At 41.8% G+C, this 21,657-nt stretch overlaps 1 protein-coding gene across 7 annotated transcripts in view; it reads left to right on the top strand.

The window, feature by feature from the left end:
- The window catches only part of caps2 (calcyphosine 2), a 63,353-nt gene that overhangs the window by 7,800 nt on the left and 33,896 nt on the right, over positions 1-21,657 (top strand). For 4 of the 7 annotated variants that reach the window (XM_059977660.1, XM_059977661.1, XM_059977658.1 and 1 more), the window contains 4 exons: positions 832-957; positions 4,523-4,711; positions 8,304-8,426; positions 13,602-13,669. In XM_059977660.1, the coding sequence (XP_059833643.1) occupies positions 832-957; positions 4,523-4,711; positions 8,304-8,426; positions 13,602-13,669 (506 nt within the window). The remainder of the gene's footprint in view (positions 1-831; positions 958-4,522; positions 4,712-8,303; positions 8,427-13,601; positions 13,670-21,657) is intronic. The other 3 variants (XM_059977664.1, XM_059977663.1, XM_059977662.1) reach the window with 2 other exon arrangements.

Genomic DNA, 21,657 nt, shown 5'->3' with positions numbered 1-21,657 from the left:
TGGTTTCCTCCCACATTACAAAGACATCTGGGTTAGCAGGTTAATTGGTCATAAAGGTGTGATTGGGCAGTGCAGGCTTGTTGGGCTGGAAGGGCCTATTACTGTGTATCTTAAAATTTAATTGTCATAGTTTGACAATTGAGCAAAGATTTTTGACTGGAATAACACAGAAACAAGATGGTCAGTTCATCGAGCACAAGGTGGTTTTGGACTGCCAGAGGCACACTCTGTTCTGAGCTCAATCCCCAGTAATTCCCAGTTCTTCCAAAGGCTAATAACTGCTCAAACAGTTTCTCTGCTAAAGCCTTCGGCAATGGTGCTTGGCATAGATTATAGTCCTTACCAAAGATGATTTTACAAAGTGTCTTGGAACATTTTAATACATTAAAAGCAGTCTTAAAGTGTGACTTCTTGTCATTATATGGATTGAATAGGGGGATAAATGTATTTAGAAAGAACACTTTCATGGAGAAACAGTGCAGTATGTTCAAGATAGTATCAACATGCTATAGTAATTGTTACTTAATTGACCTTAGAAATGCAAAACTAGATGAAGTTCCTTTAGCCAGGGGGTGGGGAATATGTGGAATTCATTGCCACAGATGGCTGTGGAGGCCAAATCACTAGGTATATTTAAGGTGGACGTTGATAGGTTTTTGACTTGTAATGGCATCACTGTTATGGGGAGAAGGCAGAAAAACGAGGGATAATAAATTAGCCATATTGGAATGGTGGAGCAGACTGAATGGGGCGAATGGGCTAGCTTTGCTCTTGTGTCTTATGATCTTAGTTTCCTGTTTAGTAATACCAGTATGAATCTTGTCCTTGCAGAGTGATTTGTTATATACACCTATTATGTCAGCAAAACCTCGACTGGCTTCTCCAGATTCTACCTCAACTGTAAGCTGGGGCACGCCTTTGCCATCTGCACATGCAGCGTACCACTCCTACCGTCAGGTATGTTATTGCAAGTAAATGGTTGACAGTGGTCATGGTCTGCAGTTTACAATATTTGTTCTTACGGCACGTGTATTACATTATTGGATCACAGGCCTGGTTTAATAATTAATAGGTATAAGATTACCACTGGCAGCTAGAGACTTTAAATACAATTAAGGAAATAGATCTCCCATCTAATTTCACTAATATACTTTCCCATCAAGGCTTTTGATGGCATGGTAGCATAGTGGTTATTGTAACACTTATCAACAGAGCTGTAAGATTGGGGTTCGATTCCTGCTGCTGTCTTTAAGGAGTTTGCACATTCTCCCTGTGACTGTGTGGGTTTCCTCCAGTTTCCTCCCGCATTCCAGAGATGTATGGGTAAGGGTTAGTGAGTTGTGGGCATGCAATATTGGTGCCGGAAGCTCGGTGCCACTTATGGGCTGCCCAGCCGCATCCTTGCTGATTTAATGTGAAGTAAATCACACATTTCACTGTATGTTTCGGTGTACATTTGACAAATAAATCTAATCTTTAAGATCTTTAAATCTTTAAGGAGTATAGCCTCAGATGCAGTGTGGCAAGTTTGTAACTGCCAAGTGAAATGGGTCAACTAGGCATTTGGTTTGAGGACGATTAGGGGTGGCCATCACATGCTGAGCTTGTGTATGTGGCTATCCTGAGGAAGAACAATAAAACATGGAACAAAGCCATTGAAGCCACATTTTCTCTTTGAAAGGGCTGTCCATTACCTGAGGAGAACTGAACTGATCTCCCACGGCTAGTTGGTTCACACTGAGCCAGAGAATTCTGGTCACACTTACTAAACTCCCTTAACCTTGAACAGGGTTACTTTGCCATCTTCCCTCTCATTTCTTTTCCAGCACAAATATCCAGAGCCCTAGTGTTAGAACAGCAGTGATGATGATTGATCAACAAAGGCCAGGAAGTATGAGGTGGTTGCTACCCTTGATTCAGGATCCTTGTACTCCCTCGAGTACTACATAAATTGATTAGTGTTTTAAAGTTATTGTGGATCTCCTGAAATAAGAGGATGCACGATAACGTTAAAACACTAATTAATTTGTTCAGTACTCAAGGAAAGATAGCAATACTTATTTAAAGAAACGTCTGCCTGACTTGAATCTACTGCAGATTGCCTTCGTTCCCTCTTCTGTCCTTGACACCACTCGCAACACCGTCCGGCGGTGAAGCCCCTCCATAAGCATAGTGGTTGTATGTGCTCCCAATTATACTACTTCCAGGAGGAAGTGATACCCTATGCCTTGCCCAATCAAGGTCTCCTCTCGCACAGGTTACCACTGCAACCATGCCCTAGCAGAGTCCTGCGAGGCAAGCAAGTTCAGTGATATGGTAAATTTAGCATAGCATTTCTAACTGTATTCCACAATCCATGTTTCAAAATGTTCCAGTGAGCGCAGCTACACGTCAGTCAAGTGACTTAACAGCTGCTTGGGATGTTCACCTGTTGTTTGGCTTTATATTTTATCTTACCAAAAAGTTGCTAGTCTGTGTTAACTAAACTTTACTGTGGCTGCTGAGGAATTAAATTTATGTATGTAAATACACCCAGTAGCCAGCTTATTAGGTACACCTGTTTGTTCATGCAAATATATAATCATCCAATCATGTGGCAGCAACTCAATGCATAAAAGCATGTAGACATGATCAAGAGATTCAGTTGTTTTTGAGACCAAACATCAGAATGGGGAAGAAATGTGATCTGAGTGACTTTGACTGGGGAATGATTGTTGGTGCCAGACAGCATGGTTTAAGTATCTCAGAAACTACCGATCTCCTGGGATTTTCATGTAATTGGTCTCTAGGGTTTACAGAGACTGGTGTGAAAAACAAAATAAAATCCGGTGAGCAGCATTTTTGTGGTTGTAAACATCTTGTTAATGGGAGAGGTCAGAGGAGCATGGTCAGATTGGTTCAAGCTCACAGGAAGGCGACAATAACTCAAATATCCACATGTTACAACAGTGATATGCAGAAGAGCATCTCTGAATGGATAACGTGTCAAACCTTGAAGTGGATGGGCTGTAGCAGCAGAAGACCACACCAGGGTCCACTCCTGTTCCTAATAAAGTGGCCACTAAGTGTATATGCATACCTACACTTTTAATGCAATACATTTCAAAACATGCATTAACAAACATTTTTGCCCACTTTACTCACTAGTAATATATGAAGAATCAGTAGATGGGCTAGAGCTGCAGAAGACCACTCTGGATAGTTAATTAAGTACACTCCTTTAACTAATATGGTGGTCACTGAGTATAAAGAACATAAAAATAAAAGGCAAGCCAAAGTATTGTCGCTTATGTTGGAATTCTTTGAGGAAATAGCAGGCAGGATAGACAACGAGTCACTGGATGTTGCTTACTTGAATTTTCAGGCAGCCTTTGACAATGCCGAACATGAGGCTGCTGAACAAGATAAGCGCCTATGGTATGACAGGAAATATGCTAACATGGAGAGACGCTTGGCTGGCTGGCAGGGGACAAAAGGCAGAAATAGAAGGGTCCTTTTCTGGCTGGCTGGCAGTGAATAGTTATGTTTTGTAGGGGTTGATAATGGGACCGTTATTTTCACATTATATGTTAATGATTTGGATGACAGAATTGATAGCTGTATGGTCAAGTTTGCAGATGGTACAAAGGAGCAGGTAGTGTTGAGTAAGCAGAATTTACAAAGGACTTAGACTGGGAGAATAGGCAAAAATGTTGCCGATGGAATACTGTGTAGGGAAGTGTACAGTCATGCATTTAAGGAGTTGACTACTTTCTTAACAGAAAGAAAATTTTAAAAAAGGGACTTGTGGTTCCTTGTGCAGGATTCCCTAAAGGTTATCTTGCAGGTTGAATCAGTAGTAAGGAAGGCAAATGCAATGTTAACATTCATTTCGCGAGGACTAGAATATAAGAACAAGTATTTAATGCTGAAGCTTTATAAGGTATTGGTCAGACCGCACCCAGAGTTTTGTGAGCAGTTTTGGGCCCCTTGTCTAAGAAAAGATGTATTAGCATTGGAGAGAAGGTCCAGAGGATCCTGGGAATGAAATGGTTAATGCATGATGGCTCTGAACCCGTATTAGCTGGAGTTTAGAAGAATGGCAAGGGGGTATCTCATTCAAACCTATCGAATATTGAAAGGCCTAGGTAAAGTGGATGTAGGGAGGATGTCTCCTATAGTGGTTGAGTCTAGGACCAGAGGGCACAGTCTCTCGGAGGATTTCCACTTAGAACAGAGAAAAGGAGGAATTTTATCAGCCAGAGGGTGGTGAATCTGTGAAATTAATTTCCACAGACAGCTGTGGAAGCCTAGCCATTGAATATATTTAAAGCGGAGGTTGATAGATTCTTGATTAGTCAGGGTGTCAGAGATTATGGGGAGAAACAGGAGAATGGGGTTAAGAGGGATAATAAATCAGTCATGATGGAATGGCAGAGCAGGTTTGATGGGATGAATGGCCTAATTCTGCTCCTATGTCTTATTGCTTCTAAAAGTTAATTTACTTCAAGTAAATAATTTTAACTGAATTCCATCCTTTTAGCCATGCCCAGTGGAAGAGTTGACGGTTCCTGAAAATCTACCTGCACCGTCAGAGCGGTACAGAATGAAGTACCAGCAGTATGAAGAGGAGATGAAGACAAATTACAAGCAATATGTCCAGCAGATGGCGCAGAAGAGCAAAGCAGTTCCTTCACATCAGCATCCCCCACCAGCAGGTCCCCAGACCCAGGTAGCTTGCTGCCTGCCCAAGGCAATGTTCCCCTTAAAATCTGAATCATGTTTATTAGCACTGACACATTGTGAAATCTATTTATTTTCAGCAGCAGTACAGTGCAGTACATAATAGTTACTACAAATTACAAAAATAAATAAATACAAAAGATGAATGATGAGGTGGTGTTCATGGGTTCATGAACCATTCACAAATCTGATGGCAGCAGTCAAAAACCCAAAGTCAAATTTATTATTCTCAAAGTACATAGAGTATATGTTTAGGGGTTCCCAACCTTTTATATGCCATGTACCCCTACCATTAATTGAGGTGTCCGTGGACCCCAGGTTGGGAACCCCTGAGAGATTTAATTTCTTGCAGGCAAAAATTGCAAAAATTTACAGGAAAAATGAAGAAATACAATAGAAATTATGAAAAATTGTGCATAAACAAAGACTGGCAAATAACTAATGTGTAAAAGAAGATGCAGTATGCAAATAAAAAGTTAATACTGAGAACATGAGTTGCAGTGAATCCTTGAAAGTGAGTCTATAGGTTGTGGAATCTGTTCAGAGTTGTGTTGAGTGAAGGTACCTGTTCCAGTTCAGGAGCCTGTTGGTTGTACTGCTCCTGAACCTAGTGGGATGGGATCTAATTCTTCTGTACCTTCAGCTTGATGGTAGTAGTAAGAGAGCATGGGCTGGATGAAGCTGGTTTTAAAGCATTAAGTGTTTGTCTTTGGGCTTCTATACCTCCTCTGTGATGGTAACAATGAGAAGAGGGTGTGTCCTGGGTGATGGGGGTCCATAACAATGGATGCTGCCTTTTTGAGGCATCACCTTTTGAAGGTGTCCTCAGTGCTGGGAAGATTAATGGCCAAGATGGAGCTGGCTGAGTTTACATCTTCCTGCAGCTTTTTCCAATCCTGTGCAATGGCCCCCCCCAACATAAGAAGAGAGCATGGTCTGGATGGTGGGGGGGGGTCCTTGAAGCTGTTCTTAAAGCTTTGTGGGTCTTCAGGCTCCTGTACCTCCTCTTTGATGGTAGCAATGAGAAGATGGTGTGCCTTGGATAATGAGGGTCCTTCATGACAGATGCCACCTTTTTGAGGCATTACCTTTCGAAGGTGTTCTCAGTGCTATGGAGGCTAGTGCCCACGATGGAGCTGGCTGAGTTTTGAACTTTCTGCAGCTTTTTCTGATGCTGTGCAAAGGTCTCTCCATACTAGATGGCAATGCAATCAGTTAAGATACTCTCTAGGATACATCTAGAAATTTGAGTCTTTGGCGACATACCAAGTCTCCAGAATCTCCTAATGAAATATAGCAGCTGTTGTGTATGTTCTTTGTAATTGCATCGATATCTTGGGAAAATGATAGATCTTCAGAGATGTTGACACCCAGGAACTTGAAACTGTTCACTCTTTCCACTGCATTTATAGATTTACTGGAAGCAAATGCAGCATTATTATTATCCATTCCAATTTGACCTTGAACTGACTTTTGATTTGATGGGCTATTTCAGAATGCAGTTAAGGGTCAACTGCATTGCTGAGGGATTGTGGCTACATTTGAATCTATATTCTTCTGTTCTCGACTCCATCTAGAATAAATCATTACATAATGAACAACACCAGTTGATTGATTTGAGGTGTTGAAGATAATTATTTAGCATTTTGGTCAATAAAAATTATTTATTTTAGATGACGGAGTCCGAAGTAGAGGAATGTAGCTTCAGACGGAAAGCTAGACGTCTCGGGGTTGATGTCAGGATGCACATCTTTACACAATGAGTATTGGTAATCTTTAACTCTCTCCAATAAATAAATGGTTGACTGGTTAAAAATGGAAGCCATTTAAATCTGAGACAGGTAGATTTTTATTGAATATGGATATTAAAGGGTGTGGGAGCAGACTGGGTATAAATGGAAGTAAGATACAAATTCTGTGATTCCGTAATGGGTTTTTGTTTCTCTTCCCACAGATGCAGCCAGTCCTGTTGAGTGGTTTCAGCAGTTTCTGTTGTACTTACGAGGGTTGATTGATACATTTGTGGTCTAAGGTAGAAGGAGTCTATTTTGGAAAACATAGCTCATTTATTTTTCCTGCATTTACACACTTAGTCCAGCAGTTGTGGAGCATACGGATCCCTTCTTTGTAGAATTCAGCGTTTTGGATCTCCAGAAAGTGGTCGATAGCAGGAGTGATTGATTTGTGGCCTAAGGTAGAAGGAAATGAGTTATAAACTTCAAACTTTCTGCATAATCACTCAGAGTTGAACTACATGTGCATGTAACGAGAGCTGTGTAACTCATTTCCTTCTACCTGAGGCCACAAACTTATCAATCACCCCTGCTGTGGACCACTTTCTGGAGGTCCAAGACGCCAACTCCTACAAAGAAGGGATCCGTATGCTCCACAACCACTGGACTGAGTGTGTAAATGTAGGAGGGGACTATGTTGAAAAATAAATGAGCTAAGTTTTCTACAATTGACTCCTTCTACCTTAGGCCACGAACATATCAATCACCCATCATATTTATTTCATTTAGAGATACAGCATGGTAGCGGGCCCCTCTGTCTAATTACACCCATATGACCAATTAACCCACTAACCTGTACGCCTTTGGAATGTGGGAGGAAAGTCTTATAGAGTTAAAGATTAGTTTATTTGTCACATGTACATTGAAAGATCAAAATCAAGTCAAGTCACTTTTATTGTCATTTCGACCATAATTGCTGGTACAGTACATAGTAAAAATGAGAATGTTTTTCAGGACCATGGTGTTACATGACACAGTACAAAAGCTAGACTGAACTACATAAAAAAAAACAACAACACAAAGAAAGCTACACTAGACTACAGACCTACACGGAATACACAAAGCGCACAAAAACAGTGCAGGCATTACAATAAATAATAAACAGGACAATAGGGCAAGGTGTCAGTCCAGGCTTTGGGTATTGAGGAGTCTGATAGATTGGGGGAAGAAACTGTTACATAGTCTGGCCTTGAGAACCCAGTGCTTCGGAGCCTTTTCCCAGACGGCAGGAGGGAGAAGAGATTGTATGAGGGGTGCATGGGGTCCTTCATAATGCTGTTTCCTTTGCAGATGCAGTGTGTAGTGTAAGTGTACGTGATGGCGGGAAGAGACACCCCGATGATCTTCTCAGTTGACCTCACTATCCGCTGCAGGATCTTGCTATCCGAGATGGTGCAATTTCTGAACCAGGCAGTGATGCAGCTGCTCAGGATGCTCTCAATACAACCCCTGTAGAATGTGATGAGGATGGGGGGGGTGGGAGATGGACCTTCCTCAGCCTTCACAGAAAGTAGAGACTTTCTGCCAAGGTACTGCACTGTAAAAATTGTCTTTTACATTGAGAATGTGCTGAGGACAGCTTGCATGTATCCCACACCGGATGCCAATGTATCATACCCACAATTTACTAATCCTAACCGTATGCCTTTGGACTATGGGAGGAATCCAAAGCATCCAGAGGCAAACTTATTTTGTTTTTAGCTGATCTCTGGTTGCTGGCTGAATGCCTTTCTGTCACTGTTTGGTTGATGTCCATCCATTTCTCTTGTGTCATTATATTGTTAATAGGAGCCAAGAGTTGATGATGTGACTCCCAGGTACCTAACAGCTCTTGATGAGAAAGCTAGCCTTCAACAGTGCTACACTAGCAAACCATATAATGAGCAGCAGCACATGAGGAAGTTGGCAGCTGTAAGTCTGTTTCTAACTAAATTCCTTTGAATGAAATAATATATTCTTGTCAATGATTTATTATCCACTGCAGTGTGGCCTTTCCCAGTCAAAAAATATGATCTTGAGAAGATGCCAGAGTGTTTTTATCCTCCCTGGAGAATAATTAGATCATATGGCCCATCCAGTCAGCCATTCAATAATAGCTCATTTTTATTCATCTCTATACTCCTGTCTTCTCCCCATAATCCTTAATAAAACCATAAGACATAGGAGCAGAATTAGGCCATTCTGCTTTGCCTTTCCATTATGGCTAATTTCTCATTTCCCTCAACCATTCTCCCCTCCTCTCCCCGTAACCTTTGACGCCGTTACTGATCAGGAACCTATCAACCTCTGCTTTAGATATATCCAATGACTTGGTCTCCACTGTTGTCCGTGGCAATGAATTCCGCAGACTCACTACTCTCCAGCTAAAGAAATTATTTCTCATCTCTATTCTTCTATTCTGAGGCTGTGCCCTCTGGTCCTGGATTCCTCTCAATATAAGAAACATCTTTTCCACATACACTCTATCTAGGTCTTTCAATATTCGATAAGTTTCAATGAGATTGCCCCCTTGTTCTTCTAAATTCCAGGAGTACAAGTCCAGAGACATCAAATGCTCCTTATGTGTTAACGCTTTCATTCCTGGTATTCTTATGAACCTCCACTGGACTTTCTCCAATGCCAGCAAATCCTTTCTTAGGTAAGGGATCCAAACTACTCACAATATGCCAAGTGTGGTCTGACTAATACCTTATAAAGCCTCTGCAATCCTCTTACCAATCAAGAATCTATAATCTCTGCCTTAAATATACTGAATAACTTGGCCTTTGCAGACCTTTTTGGGAATGAGTGCCACATATTACAGAAAGGTTCCTTTATTCCGAGGCTGTGCTCACTCATCCTCGAACTCCTATTATTGGAAACATCGTCTGCAAGACCACTCTATCCAGGTCTTTCAGTATTCAGTAGGTTTCAATTAGATCCCTCCCTCATCCTTCTGAACTCCATTGAGTGACCGGCTCAGAGACATCAAATACTTCTCTTCTGTTAACCCTTTCATTCTTGGGGTTGTTCCTGTGAACCATCTCTGAACCCTTTCCAAGTCCTTTAGATAAGGGACCCAAAATTTCTCACAGGTGACCACTGTTACACAAATGTACAGCTTGGCAGCTTTGAATCTGAATGTCCTTATTATTTCTTCTCACTAAAAAAAAAGAATTCTGGTAAAATTCTACAGAAAATGCCATTCAGGCCAACATGTACAAATTTTTAAAAATAGACTCTGGTCTTTAGGTTAATCCCACATCCTAGGTCTTGGTTCAAATCTTCAGAGATTGATGGCTTTTCAAATGTTTTTCTTGGTACATTTTAAATGTTGTGGGGACTTCTTCCTTCACCTAGTGAGTTCCAGGCATTTATAACCATATAACAATTACAACATGGAAACAGGCCATCTCGGCCCTTCTAGTCCGTGCCGAATGCTTACTGTCACCTAGTCCCACTAACCTGCACTCAGCCCATAACCCTCCATTCCTTTCCTGTCCATATACCTATCCAATTTTTTTTTAATGACAAAATTGAACCTGCCCCTACCACTTCTACTGGAAGCTCGTTCCATACAACTACCACACTCTGAGTAAAGAAGTTCCCCCTTGTGTTACCCCTAAACATTTGCCCCTTAACTCTCAACTCATGTCCTTTTGTTTGAATCTCCTCTTCTCTCAATGGAAAAAGCCTATCCACGTCAACTCTATCTATCCCTCTCATAATTTTAAATACATCTGTCAAGTCCACCCCCACCCCCAACCTTCGACACTCTAAAGAATAAAGACCTAACTTGTTCAACCTTTCTCTGTAACTTAGGTGTTGAAACCCAGGTAACATTCTAGTAAATCTCCTCTGTACTCTCTATTTTGTTGACATCTTTCCTATAATTCGGTGACCAGAACTGTACACAATACTCCAAACACTTATAATTCACTGAATGAAGATAGTTTTCTTGTCTCTTCTGTCCAGTCATAGATTAAGCCCAACTTATCCATGCTAGCCAAGGTATTTTTCTGCACTAATCCGTCTGTCTGCCTTTGGCCTATAAACCTATGAACAGTTTCTATCCTTGTATCTCTCCTAATGTCTTAAATTGTACCCACCTCTATGACTTCTTCTGGTAGCTCAGATTCAGAATCAGGTTTTGTATCACTAGCATATGTCGTGAAATGTGTTGTTTTGCTGCAGCAGTGCATTGCAGTACATAATTATAAAAAGCTATAAATTACAATAAGATGTTTCAAAATTAAGCTTTTTCATATACCCACCACCTTCTGTGGAAAAAGTTGCACCACTGATTTGCAATAAATGTTATGTAGATATATGCTCATCATGATTTTCTAAACCTCTATAAGGTCACTCCTCTGTTTCCTTTGCTCCAGGGAAAGCAGTCACAGCCCATTCAATCTTTCCTTGTAACTCTAGCTCTCCAGACCTGGCAATATCCTTGTGTATCTTTTCAGCACCCTCTCTAGTTTAATCACATTATTCCTCTAAAGTGATGATCATTAATGCACACAATAGTCGAAGTGAGATCTCACCATTGTTTGTACAGCTCTCCCGAGCCATCAGAGGTGCAAAGTGAGCACATGCCCAGCTAATCCACAGTTACTTCCAGGACAGCGACGACACACAGCGCATGTGGAAAGGCATCCAGGACATCACCAATTACAAGACAACATCACCTGACAGTGCAGGTGATGCCTCCCTCCCAAGTGTGCTGAATAACTTCTACACCTGGTTTGAGACGGAAAATGACGTTCACCCCTCCTGCGAATGACCAGGTGCTGTGTTTCTCCGTGGCCGATGTGAGAAGAACCCTGTGCAGGTCAACCCACGGAAGGCTGCTGGACCAGACAACATCCCTGGTAGAGTGCTCAGAGGATGTGCAGACCAGCTAGCAGATGCTCTCACTGACATCTTCAACATCTCCCTGAGCAGCGCCACCATTCCAACGTGCTTCAAGGCCGCCACCATCGTCCCCATGTCAAAGAAATCTTCAGTGTCCTGCCTAAATGACTACTGTCCCGTTGCACTCACATCCATCATCATGAGGTGTTTCGAGAGGCTCATCATGAGGCATATCAAGACCCTGCTGCCCCCCTCACTGGACCCCCTACAGCTTGCGTACCATCCCAACCACTCAACAGATGACGCCATTGCCACCACCCTCCACCTAGCCCTAACCCAATAAAGACACATACGTTCGGATGCTGTTCATGGACTTTAGTTCAGCATTCAACACAATCATCCCTCAGAAACTGATTGGAAAGCTGAGCCTACTGGGCCTGAACACTTCCCTCTGCAAATGGATCCTAGACTTCTTGACTGGGAGATCTCAGTCAGTCCGGATCGGGAGCAGCATCTCCGACACCATCACACTGAGCACGGGGGCTCCCCAAGGTTGCGTGCTCAGTCCGCTGCTGTTCATTCTGCTGACCCACGACTGGGCTACAACACACAGCTCGAACCATATCATCAAGTTCGCCAATGACACCACCATGGTGGGTCTCATCAGCAAGAACAACGAGTCAGCTTACAGAGAGGAGGTGCAGCGGTTAACGGACTGGTGCAGAGCCAATAACCTGTCTCTTAATGTGAACAAAACAAAAGAGATGGTTGTTGACTTCAGGAGGGCATGGAGCGACCACTCCCTGCTGAACATCGAAGGCTCCTCGGTAGAGATCATAAAGAGCACCAAATTTCTTGGTGTTCACCTGATGGAGAATCTCACCTGGTCCCTCAACATCAGCTCCATAGCAAAGAAAGCCCAGCAGCGTCTCTACTTTTTGCGAAGGCTGAGGAAAGTCCATCTCCCACCCCCCATCCTCATCACATTCTACAGGGGTTGTATTGAGAGCGTCCTGAGCAACTGCATCACTGCCTGGTTCGGAAATTACACCATCTCGGATCGCAAGACCTTGAAGCGGATAGTGAGGTCAGCTGAGAAGATCTTCGGGGTCTCTCTTCCCGCCATCAGGGACATTTACACTACACGCTGCATCCGCAAAGGAAACAGCAATATGAAGGATCCCATGCACCCCTCGTACAATCCCTTCTCCCTACTGCCATCTGGGAAAAGGCTCCAAAGCATTCGGGCTCTCACGACCAGACTATATAACAGTTTCTTCCCCCAAGATATCAGACTCCTCAATACCCGAAGCCTGGACTGACACCTTGCCCTACTGTCCTGTTTATTATTTATTGCAGTGCCGGTACTGTTTTTTGTGCACTTTATGCAGTCCAGTGTAGGTCTGTAGTCTAGTATAGCTTTCTGTGTTTTTTTTTTTATTACGTAGTTCAGTCTAGTTTTTTGTACTGTGTCATGTAAACCATGGTCCTGAAAAACGTCTCATTTTTGCTATGCACTGTACCAGCAGTTATGGTCGAAATGACAATAAAAGTTGACTTGACTTGACTTATAACATAATGTCCCTACTCTCATATTTATCCCTCTGTCCAGTGAAGGCAAGCATGCTGTCTGTCATCTTCATCATCAAAGCAGATAAATCTGAGACAAGTAGATTTATTTTCTGGGAGTTTGCTCTGCATCAGTTGTCTGCCATGTTAGACCAGGCCACCTCTTTCTTTCACCCCCAAGGTACTCCTTAAAAGCTTTTTCTCACATCCTCCTAATCAAAGGGACCACAGTTCAAAAATATATCCTGTAAGGTGCACTGGGATATTGATGTAAAGCACAGTGGAGGTCAAGTCACTCGGTGTATTTTTGGCTGAGATTGATAGATTCTTGATTAGTAAGGGTGTCAAAGGTTACGGGGCACAGGCAGAAGGAAGGGATTGAGTGGGATAGTAAATCAGTCATGATAGAATGGCAGAGCAGTCTCAATGGGCCAACTGACCTACTTACAATATGCTTCTATGTCTTATAGTCTTATGAGATATCCCAAAATTATAAAAAAAATATATGCAGATTTTAAGTTTTATTTTCTGCAGATCAATTGATAGTCACAGTTGAAACTAGTAATCCGATGCAAAGACCTTGGATCAGTTGATAATAAGCAGATCTCAGTGCTTGCCTTTAATTCAGTGGCAAGTTTAACACCTCAATAAATGGTGTAAATTAATGAACTTTGTATCTAGGAAGATCTTGCTATGGAGAAGCGAAAGCAGGCCGTGGTGGAACAAGTACTGGTGGATCACCTATCCAGGTAGGTTAAGAACAAAACCAATTTTCAAATATATTTAGGAATCAGCACTTTCAACAGCTGTGTTGAATTTAATTTCTCTGCTGTTTGGATTATGCACCTAATCCTGAATTGATGCCTGAAATTTAGTTGAACCTTTCCTTATAGAATCAGAATCAGGTTTATTATCACCGGCATGTGACATGAAATTTTTTAACTTAGCAGCAGCAGTTCAATGCAATACATAATCTAGTAGAGAGAGAAAGAAAATAAAATAAAATAAAACATAATAAATAAACAAGTAAATCAATTACGTATGTTGAATGGATTTTTTTTAAATGTGCAAAAACAGAAATACTGTATATTAAAAAAAGTGAGGTAGTGTCCAAAGCTTTAATGTCCATTTAGGAATCAGATGGCAGAGGGGAAGAAGCTGTTCCTGAATCACTGAGTGTGTGTCTTCAGGTTTCTGTATCTCCTACCTGATGGTAACAGTGAGAAAAGGGCATGCCCTGGGTGCTGGAGGTCCTTAATAATGGATGCTGCCTTTCTGAGACTGTGAATAGATATTCACAACAATACTGATGATGGTAGTTTTGAAAGATTAAATGCTTTACTGCATTCAACAGGATGGCAGCATAGGGGCTAGTGTAATGCTTTACAGTGCCAGTGATCAGTATTCAATAAACGAGATTCTGTAGATGTTGGAAATTCAGAGAAACACATACAAAATGCTGGAGAAACTCAGCAGGTCAGGCAGTGTCTATGGAGGGGGATAAACAACTGATGTTTCAGGTTGAAATCCTTTGTGTCTGGAGACGCTTCATCCAGTCCTGATGAATGGTCTTGGCCTGAACTTTGACTGTTTATTCCTTTCCATAGATGCTGCCCAACCTGCTGAGTTCCTCCAGTATTTTGTATATGTCAGTTGGTATTTAATTTTGCTGCTATCTATAAGGAATTTGTATGTTCATCCCATAACTTCATGTGTTTTTCCCACGTGTTCCAGTTTCTTTCCACATTCCAAAGATGCATGGATTAAGATTAGTGAGCTATGGGCATGCTGTGCTGGCTCCGGAGTCTGGTGACAGCTGTGGGCTGTCCCCAGCACATCCTCGGGCTGTGTTTGTCATTGACACAAATGAAGTATTTCACTGTGTTTCAATATACATGTGTCAAATAAAATCAATTTTTATTTAAGAGCAGCTCAGTGTTTAAACAATAACATATTTTGTGTAAAGGAATATATATTTTGCCCTATTATGCAGCAAAATTATTTAATTTGAATATATCTTAGAAATCACATGTATTCCCAGGTAGATTAACTTTATAACAATAACAGATTGGATTTACACAGCACTTTAATGTATTAGTTCATCCCAAAGCACTTCAAATGGACATTATCTATATCTGAGTTGTATGAAGAGATTTGATGGATGGGAGAAGCTTGGTCAAAAAGGTAGGCTTCAAGTGTAATCTTAGAGGGGGAGCAAAAGAACAGACAGTGCTGTTCAAAAGTCTGAAACACATACAGCATCTATAGCTAGGGTGCCTAAGACTTTAGCACAGTACTCCAGTAATTTTATATACAGTATTGCACTGTCCTGCTCCACAAAAACAAACAAATTTCATAACGTATGTGAGTGATGATAAACTTGATTCTGACACGGGTCTCTATTGTAAATTGAGATCGACAAGGGGGGCAGGGAGAAGGGAATCATGGTTGGGAAAAGGGGAAGGGAAAGGGAAGCACCTAGGAGACTTCCTGTAATGATCAATAAACCAACTGAATGGAATTAAATTGCCTTGCCTGGTGTCTCAGGGTTGGGGGTGTCTGGACCTGCACCAACTCATGTCCCTGGCATCCTTCTCTGCCATCTGTCCCACACCCATAAGACCGTAAGACATAGGAGCAGAATTAGGCTATTCAGCCCATCGAGACTGCACTGCCATTCCATCATGGCTGATCCCAAATCCCACTCAACCCCACACACCTGCCTTCTTGCCATATCCTTTAATGCTCTGATTGATCAGGAAACAATCAACTTCTGCCTTAAATGCACGCATGGACTTGGCCTCCAGTCTGTGGCAGCATTCCACAGATTTACCACTCTCTGGCTAAAATAATTCCTCCTCACCTCTGTTTTAAAGTGTAGCTCCTCAGTTTTGAGGCTGTGCCCTGTAGTTCTGGATACCCTCATCATAGGAAACATCCTCTCCACATCCACCCTGTCTAGTCTTTTCAATATTCAGTAGGTTTCATAGAGATCCCCCTGCATTCTTCTAAATTCCAGTGAGTACAGGCTCAAGGCTGCCAAACACTCCTCATATGTTAAACCCCTTCATTCCTGGAATCGTCCTTGTGAACCTCCTCTGGATTCTCTCTAATGAAAACACATCTTTTCTGAGATATGTGTGGCCTGACTAGTGTCTTATAAAGGCTTAGCATTATTTTCTTGCTTTATATTCTATTCCCCTTGAAATAAATGGCAACATTGTATTTGCCTGCTTTACCACAGACTCAACCTGTAAATTAACCTTCTGTGAGTCTTGCACAAGGATTCCTAAGTCTCTCTGCACCTCTGATGTTTGAACCTTCTCCCTATTTACATTAAGGTCCACACTATTGTTCCTTTTATCAAAATACATTATTGTACATTTCCTAACACTATTCTATCTGCCACTTCTTTGCCCATTCTTCCATTTTGTCTAAATCCTGCTGCAATTGTATTGCTTTCCCAGTACTTACCTACCCCTCCACATGATCTTTATATCACCTGCAAACTTTGCCATAAAGCCATCAATTCCATTATCTAAATCATTGACAAACAATATGAGAAGTAGTGGTCCCATACGGACCCCTGAGGAACACCATTAGTCACTTGCAGCCAACCAGAAAAGGCCCCCTTAATTGCCACTCGCTGCTTCCTGCCTGTCAGTCATTCTGCTATCCACGTCAGTATCTTTCCTGTAATGCCACAGGATTTTACCTTGTTAAGCAGCCTCATGTGTGGCACCTTATCAAACACTTTCTGAAAATCCAAATAAATGACATCTATTGCCTCTCCTTTGTCCACCTTGCTTGTTACTTCCTCAATGAACTCAACAGATTTGTCAGGCAAGATTTCCCTTGACAGAAACCATGATGACTTTGATTTATTTTAGCATGTGCCTCCAAGTAAGTTTAAACCTCATCCTTAATAATGGACTCCAACACTTTCCAAACCACAGAACTTGGACTAATTGTCCTATAATTTCCTTTCTTTTGCCTTCCTTCCTTCCTTAAAGAGTGAAGTGGCATTTGCAATCTTCCAGTCCTCCAGGACCATGCCAGAATCGCATGATTCTTGAAAGATCATGACAAATGTATCTGTTATCTTTACAGCAACTTCTCTCTGGACTCCGGGATGTAGTCCATCTGGTCCAGGTGTCTTATCCACCTGACGACCTTTGAGTTGCCTAGCACTTTGAAATATCAATAGCACTCATTCCTGCTACCTGACACTCGTGGACGTCTGGCACTGCTAATGTTTTCCACAGTGAAGACAGATGCAAAGTACCCATTAAGTTCACCTGCCATTTCTTTGTCCCCCATTACTACTTCAATAGTATCATTTTCCAGTGGTCCAATAACAAGTCTCGCCTCCTTTTTACTTTTTATATAACTGAAAACACTTTTTCTATCCTGCTTTATATTATTGGCTAGTCTGCCCTCATATTTCATCTTTTCCCTTCTTATAGCTTTTTTAGTTTACTTTTATTGGATTTTAAACACTTCCTGATCATCCAACTTCCCATTCACTTTTACTACTTTATATGCCCTTTCCTTGGCTTTTATGCAGTCCTTAACTTCCTTTGTCAACCATAGTTTCCTACCCCTGCCATTTGAGAACCTCTTCCTCTGTGGGACATATCTATTCTGCGCCTTGTGATCTATTCCCTGAAACTTCAGCCATCTCTGCTCTGCCATCATCCCCGCCAGTATCCTCCCCCAATCCACATGGGCAAGCTCCTCTCTCATGCCTCTGTAATTCCCTTTATTCCGTTGCATTACTGATACATGTGACTTGTGTTTCTCCCCCTCAAATTGCAGTTTCAATCATATGATCACTGCCTGGGTGAAGAAGATTGAGTGCAAAAGAAATAGTAGGTGTAAACCATCCAGTACCATGAGTCACAGAGTAAAGTAATTTAAATTTTCTTTGGTTTATTATTGTAACATATTGAGGCATAATGAAGCACTTTGTATTGCACGCCATCCCTGTAGATCGTTGCATAATGTAAATACATCAAAGTAGTAGAAGGGCAAACAGTGATAGAATGTAGATTATGGAGTTGCAGTTATAGAGAAAGTGCAGTGTAGGTAGAAAATAAGATATGTGGGCTCACTAGAGAGACATGGCATATAAAGTCCATAGCAAAGTAACTGCCGTAACGCTTTAGGTGTCAGCGATTGGGGTTTAATTCCTACTGCTGTCCATAGGCAGTTTGTACATTCTCACATGACTGCATAGGTTTCCTCTGGGTGGTTCCGTTTCCAAAAACGTACGGATTAGGGATTAGTAAATTGGTGGTGAACAGTTACAGGCTGCCCACAGCACATTCTCGAGCTGTGTTGGTTTCACTTTATGTTTCGATGTACATGTGACAAACAAAGCTAATCTTTATTTAGGAGCATCCTAGTGTTTAAATAATAAATGAAAAGGAAATATATATTTTGTTGTATACTATAGCAAAAATATCATCATGCAAATACAGTGTCTTGAAAGAGTATTTCAGCCCCTAACCCTTTGTTCACATAAATGATTATTACAAGCAGGGATCAATATAACTGAGTATTTTTATTTCTGAATCACATGCTCCTTTTTCACAGTAGAACCCATAAAACAGGGGGATTGTGAAGCATAGAAAACTACAAAATCAAAAACTGAAATGTCAGCAGTTCAAAAGTATTCACCCCCCCTTTGCTCAATACTTAGTTGAACCACCTCTCACATCTCTTAGAGCCAGTGATCTTTTTGGGTAAGTCTCTTTTAGCTTTGTACAATGTGATGGAGCAAGATTTGCAGATTGCTGCTTGCTAAGTAGCTCAAGCTGTGCCAGGTTCATTGGAAATCGTCAGTGGACAGCAGTCATGAGGTCTTGCCAAAGATACTCAAGCGGGTTCAGGTCAGGACTCTGACAGGGCCACTCAACAACATCATTTTTTTTTTCATTTGAAGGCACTCCATGGTTGTTCTGGCATTGTGCTTTGGGTTGTTGTCCCGCTGAAATACAAACTTCCTCCACAGTTTAAGCTTTCTGACAGGCTCTAGCAGGGTTTTATCTAGGATCTCTGTATTTAGCAGTGTTATTCTTCCCATCAATCCTGACCAGATTTCCAGTCCCTGCTGCTGAAAAGCAACCCCATACTTTTGAGCTGTTCTACACACTTGGGACCATTTATATTGGCCAATTAGTCTACTGACTTGCAAATTTTTTAGATGCCAGAAAAACTGGAACATCCAGATGAAATCCACAGGGAGAAAGAATTGAACCTGTAACTCTGCAACTCTGAGTCAGCAGCTCTACTAGTTTTGCCACTGTGCCACCCTATTCTGTTACCTAATAAGATCAGGGCTGTGTTTGTGCATCCACTGTCCTACCAGTTCACTAGCTGATGATTTCCCAAGTGTCCAAGGCTTATTAAGATGATAATTGAGCTATCCCAATTCTGGATTAGATCAGCTTTCTTTGTTACATGTATATCAAAACGTAGTGAAATGTGTAAACACGAGGAAATCTGCAGATGCTGGAAATTCAAGCAAATTCAAGATGCTGGTGGAACGCAGCAGGCCAGGCAGCATCTATAGGGAGAAGCGCTGTCGACGTTTCAGGCCGAGACCCTTCATCAGGACGAAGGGTCTCAGCCTGAAATGTCGACAGTGAAATGTGCTATTTGTTGTCAAAGACCAACACAGTCTGGGGATGTATTGGGGGCAGCCCTGAAGTGTCAACATGCATTCTGTGCATGCCTACAGCTCACTAACCCTAACCAGTTCCAGTTAATCTACCAACCCATATATCTCTGGTACGTGGGAGGAAATCCAAATACTTGAAGCAAACCCACGCAGTCATGGGGAGAACATACAAACCTCTTACAGTCTGTGTCAGGAATTAGAACCCGATCGGTGGTGCTGTGAAGCGTTACGTTAAACATATCAGAGTTCTCAGACATAAAGAATTCCAAACATCAATAAGTCAAAGAAATTTCATATTTAATAGCCAAACCCTTACACTAAGCCAATCCCCTAGTTCAGGGATCATCAGCCAGAAGAACTCAAAGTTAAAAGTAAATTTATTATCAAAGTACATACACTGTATGTCACCATGAGATGTCATGCTGAGATTAATTTTCTTATGGGCATTCACAGTAAGTACAAAGAAACACTATAGAATAAAATATACAAACAACATGGGAAAACGACCAATGTGCAAAAGCCTGTGCAAATGCAAAAATAAAAGAAAAACAAATTAATAATAATAAATAAGCAATAAATATTGAGATCATGAGATAGAGTTAGAAACAGAAAATGTAAGCACAGTACAGGCCCTGTGGCCCTCAAAGTTGTGCTGAACATGTCCCTACCTTATAAATTACCTATAGCCCTCTACTTTTCTAAACTCCATGCATCTATCCAAAAGTCTCTTAAAAGACCCTGTTGTATCTGCCTCCACCACCGTTGCTGGCATCCCATTCCATGCACTCACCACTCTCTGCGTTATATAAAAAAAAACCCTGACATTTCCTCTGTACCTACTCCCCAGCACGTTAAACCTGTGTACTCTTGTGGCAACCATTTCAGCCCTAGTAAAAAGCCTCTGACTATCCACATGATTACTGCCTCTCATCATCTTATACACCTCTATCAGGTCACCTCTCATCCTCTGTCACTCCAAGGAGAAAAGGTCAAGTTCACTCAACCTGTTTTCATGAAGCATGTTCCCCAATCCAGGCAACATCCTTGTAAATCTCCTCTGCATCCTTTCTATGGCTTCCACATCCTTCCTGTAGTGAGGTGACCAGAAATGAGCACGGTACTCCAAGTGGGGTCTGACCAGGGTCCTATATAGTTCCAACATTTCCTCTCGGCTCCTAAACTCAATTCCACAATTGATGAAGGCCAATACACCGAATGCCTTCTTAATCACTGAGTCAACCTGTGCAGCTGCTTTGAGTATCTTATGGACTTGGACCACAAAATTCCTCTGATCCTCCACACTGCCAAGAGCTTACCATTAATCCTCTATTCTGTATTCATATTTAACCTACCAAAATGAACCACTTCACACTTACCTGGGTTGAACTCCATCTGCCAATTCTCAGCCCAGTTTTGCATCCTATCAATGCCCCGATGTAACCTCTGACAGCCCTCCACACTATCCACAACACCTCCAACCTTTGTGTCATCAGCAGACTTCCTAATCCATCCCTCCACTTCCTCATCCAGGTCATTTATAAAAATCACTAGGAGTAAATATTCCAGAACCGATCCCTGAGGCACACCACTGGTCACCATCCTCCATGCAGAATATGACTCATCTACAACCACTCTTTGTCTTATGTGGGCAAGCCAGTTCTGGATCCACAAAGCAATGTCCCCCTTGGATCCCATGCCTCCTTAATTTCTCAATAAACCTTGCATGGGATACCTTATCAAATGCCCTGCTGAAATCCATATACACTACATCTACAGCTCTTCCTTCATCAATGTGTTTAGTCACATCCTCAAAAAATTCAATCAGGCTCGTAAGGCACGACCTGACCTTGACAAAGCCATGCTGACTATTCCTAATCATATTATACCTCTCCATATGTTCATAAATCCTGTCTCTCAGGATCTTCTCCATCAGCTTACCAACCACTGAAGTGAGACTCACTGGCCTGTAATTTCCTGGGCTATCTCTACTCCCTTTCTTGAATAAAGGAACAACATCCACAACCCTCCAATCCTCTGGAACCTCTCCCGTCC

The sequence above is a fragment of the Hypanus sabinus genome, chromosome 8 (genome assembly GCF_030144855.1).
Source record: "Hypanus sabinus isolate sHypSab1 chromosome 8, sHypSab1.hap1, whole genome shotgun sequence".
In the NCBI taxonomy this organism is placed as follows: domain Eukaryota; kingdom Metazoa; phylum Chordata; class Chondrichthyes; order Myliobatiformes; family Dasyatidae; genus Hypanus; species Hypanus sabinus.
This window is presented reverse-complemented; position numbering and strand designations above follow the sequence as displayed.